General features: G+C 36.8%; 1 protein-coding gene across 1 annotated transcript; it reads right to left on the bottom strand.

Annotated features, from left to right (window-relative positions):
- Positions 1-1,765: 1,765 nt before the first annotated feature.
- On the bottom strand, positions 1,766-2,609 carry RHIMIDRAFT_241611 (uncharacterized protein; the record flags this gene model as incomplete). Its single annotated transcript, XM_023609618.1, has 2 exons — positions 1,766-2,130; positions 2,192-2,609. 2 exons carry the CDS (start codon positions 2,607-2,609, stop codon positions 1,766-1,768), a joined length of 783 nt encoding a protein of 260 aa, XP_023462046.1.
- Between the last annotated feature and the right edge of the window lie 303 nt (positions 2,610-2,912).

The following is a 2,912-nucleotide window of genomic DNA, read 5'->3' as shown; positions in this document are numbered from 1 at the left end:
TCTGAAGGCAATCATAACAATGGTTGGGAATCCGAAGACCTTCACGTTGAGCCTTCCCATGATGACTATGCTGAATGGCAATCACAAGAAGACACTCACAATAACCATGTAGATGGTTGGGAAACCGAAGAAGCGGAACTCGAAATCAACCATGACAATGACGCCGAGTGGCAAGATGCATCTGATGAAATCCACACCAATGGTTGGGAATCCGAGGACTTGCATGTCGAACCTGCTCACGACAACTATGCTGAATGGCAGGAAGAAGATACTCATAACAACCATGTTGATGGTTGGGAAACTGAAGACATTGAGACCGAATAGGCATAACGCATCCATTGAAACATTTAAACGCATATAATAAAGAATTAAAGGGCTGTAAATTAGTACACTTTCCAATCCTTGTCATTACCAATGAGTGTAGAAGATTATGAAGATATTAAGTGATGACTATTACTTTCTTTATCTCTTTATTTATAGATACAATAAGCTAATACCATAACACATTCATATTATAAAGTGTCAATATGACAAAAGAAGAAAAAAAGCGTTACAAAAACAGGGTACAGATTGATTTGAAAGTAAAAGGATTTGTAGAAAGTTGTAATTATATTTATTCTTCTGTACCAGAGCCAAGAGTCGGTTTAAGAGATGACACAGCAGCAGCAGCACATTTCTTTCCAAGTAGGCATAACTCCAGGAGGAAGATATTCGACACCTAGACGTTCTTCTTGTTGTTCAGCCATGATATATTTATGCTTAATACAAAAGAAAGTTGAATAAAAACAGGCCTTATATATCCTATTTAGATGTTGTCAATAGAATCCATAGTGGTTGATCATTGTTGCAGAAAGACACAATGTGATAAAAGTTTATTTTCAGTCATGGGAGAAGGACATTGTACATCAAGCCATCATTCTCTATTGCAGTTGACTTGATTAAATTATTCTTAATGATCACCCTCCTCCTTCCTCAAACAATTAGAGAAATAATGGTCAAGATAAGTTTTTTGTGTACTGCTTAACTTGAAGTTGTCAGTAGAAAAGATACGATACGTTATGAATTCTTTATTAGAAACAATGAAAGGTACCTTGATATTTTTGAACCCAGAGACTACAAAAAAGCCCATGCTACTGAAAGCAATGAGTATCTTAAAGAACACAATGATGCATAGGCCCAAAGGACATTCAATACTTCCTCTGTCTCTTTTTTTCTCCCTCTTCTCTGCCATACGCTGCAGATCTGTCTATTCTTAGACTAACCGCAGAAGAAGATAAACCTAACACAGCTTTATCAGGTCCCTACTTTTCAAACCCTTCTTTTCTTAATTAAAAATAATTTTACGTGAAGCTATACAATCAACCTTTGATTCAGTGATAGCAATGTCTGTTTATAATTTACAACCAATCAAAAAGATTCAATTAATGCATAGCAGTGAAGATGAATCAGCAAGTGTCTCTTCAGTGCATTATCTTACAGTGATCTATAAATGACAGCCATGTGCGATGTAATAGAAAAATACTACCTTCTTACTTCGAAGGGTGGATTAGACAACACAAATCTTCTGTTACTCGTATGATAAGTTTAGTCCTTTGATCTATGTTATCGGACTAACAGAACCATTATGAAAAGCTTTTATTAATATACCCACTGATTTACCATAGAAAGATTGTACAACAATCACAAAAGGAAGGTAAAGAGAGACATAAAAGCATAAGAGAGGAAACAAAAGAAGGTAAAGGGCATATAAAGAATCATATACATATTAAGGGGAAGCATCAGTGTCAATAAAGATTACACGGGGACGACGGCTTCTTACACGAGATGTTGATGAAGATGACGATGAACGAGAAAAAGGAGAGGAACGGGGTGGTGAACGAGATGAAGGTGAAGGTGACCGTATACGCCTTAGACTAGCTAGTGAATTGAGCTGTTGTCGAATACGTCTGTGCGCTGAAAGAATATTAGCCTCCACATCCTGAACTCGAGTAGAATAAGGTGGTATCTGTAAGAGTGCTTCAACAACCGATTGGACATTACTGCTTGTGTTTATCGTAGGTGATGAAAATACCAATTCTGAAGGTGACATGGCAGCTAATGATGTTGCTGATTCAAGTATATCAGGTAAGTCTAAGTACATAGTATCAATTATCCTTTCCCTTTATCAGTTCTCATTTTTACATACACATACCTTGAGTGATAAACTCTGGTATATTCACTGCCTCTTGCCCCAGCCTTGTTCTTGCCGAAAGAAATTGATCTAGGAGTGATACTGTCACTTGTAATTGTTCTAGCAAATCTTCCTTTTCCGAAATGCACTGGTCAATTCGACGATCGAGTTCACTCTGCTCTACGGATGAATTACTGTTGGGTCGTCTATCCCCAAAAGAAGATGTAAGTAGATTCTGTCTTCTTGATATACGATGTCTTCGAACATGAGAAGGAGTGTGGAGAGCTGATTCATAGCTATGACGTGTGATGACCGGCATTCCCTCAGTATTTACTCTTTGTCTCAATAATGAACGAGCCATTTGTATTTGTTGTTTATGAATGTCCTCTTGTATTTCGTCGATCGATCGTCTTCTTGGTTTCCATATAGGTAGGCCCATTTTCAGTTTTATTGTATATATGCTTAATTTAAAGAAAAAGGAGAGGCTTTTAATTATTTCCTATATGCAATCTTTTTTATGAATATACAGCTTAACCTTAAATCGGACGGCTCCAAAATTTTTCAGGATTAGAAATTCAATTGGACGATTTTTTATATCTGTAAACTTTTGATCTTTCTGCCAATCAATGTTTACTTTTGATACATGTCATAACTATTTTCCAGGACATGGGATTAGTCATGGGGCTACCGAAAGAAGGACGTCAAAGGCTGAATCCATATGTGTCTATCTTTCCGAAGAAAG

This window comes from Rhizopus microsporus (assembly GCF_002708625.1).
Source record: "Rhizopus microsporus ATCC 52813 unplaced genomic scaffold scaffold_24, whole genome shotgun sequence".
In the NCBI taxonomy this organism is placed as follows: Eukaryota; Fungi; Mucoromycota; class Mucoromycetes; order Mucorales; family Rhizopodaceae; genus Rhizopus; species Rhizopus microsporus.
Note: the sequence above shows the minus strand (reverse complement) of the source record. Positions and strands in the feature narration are given on the sequence as shown.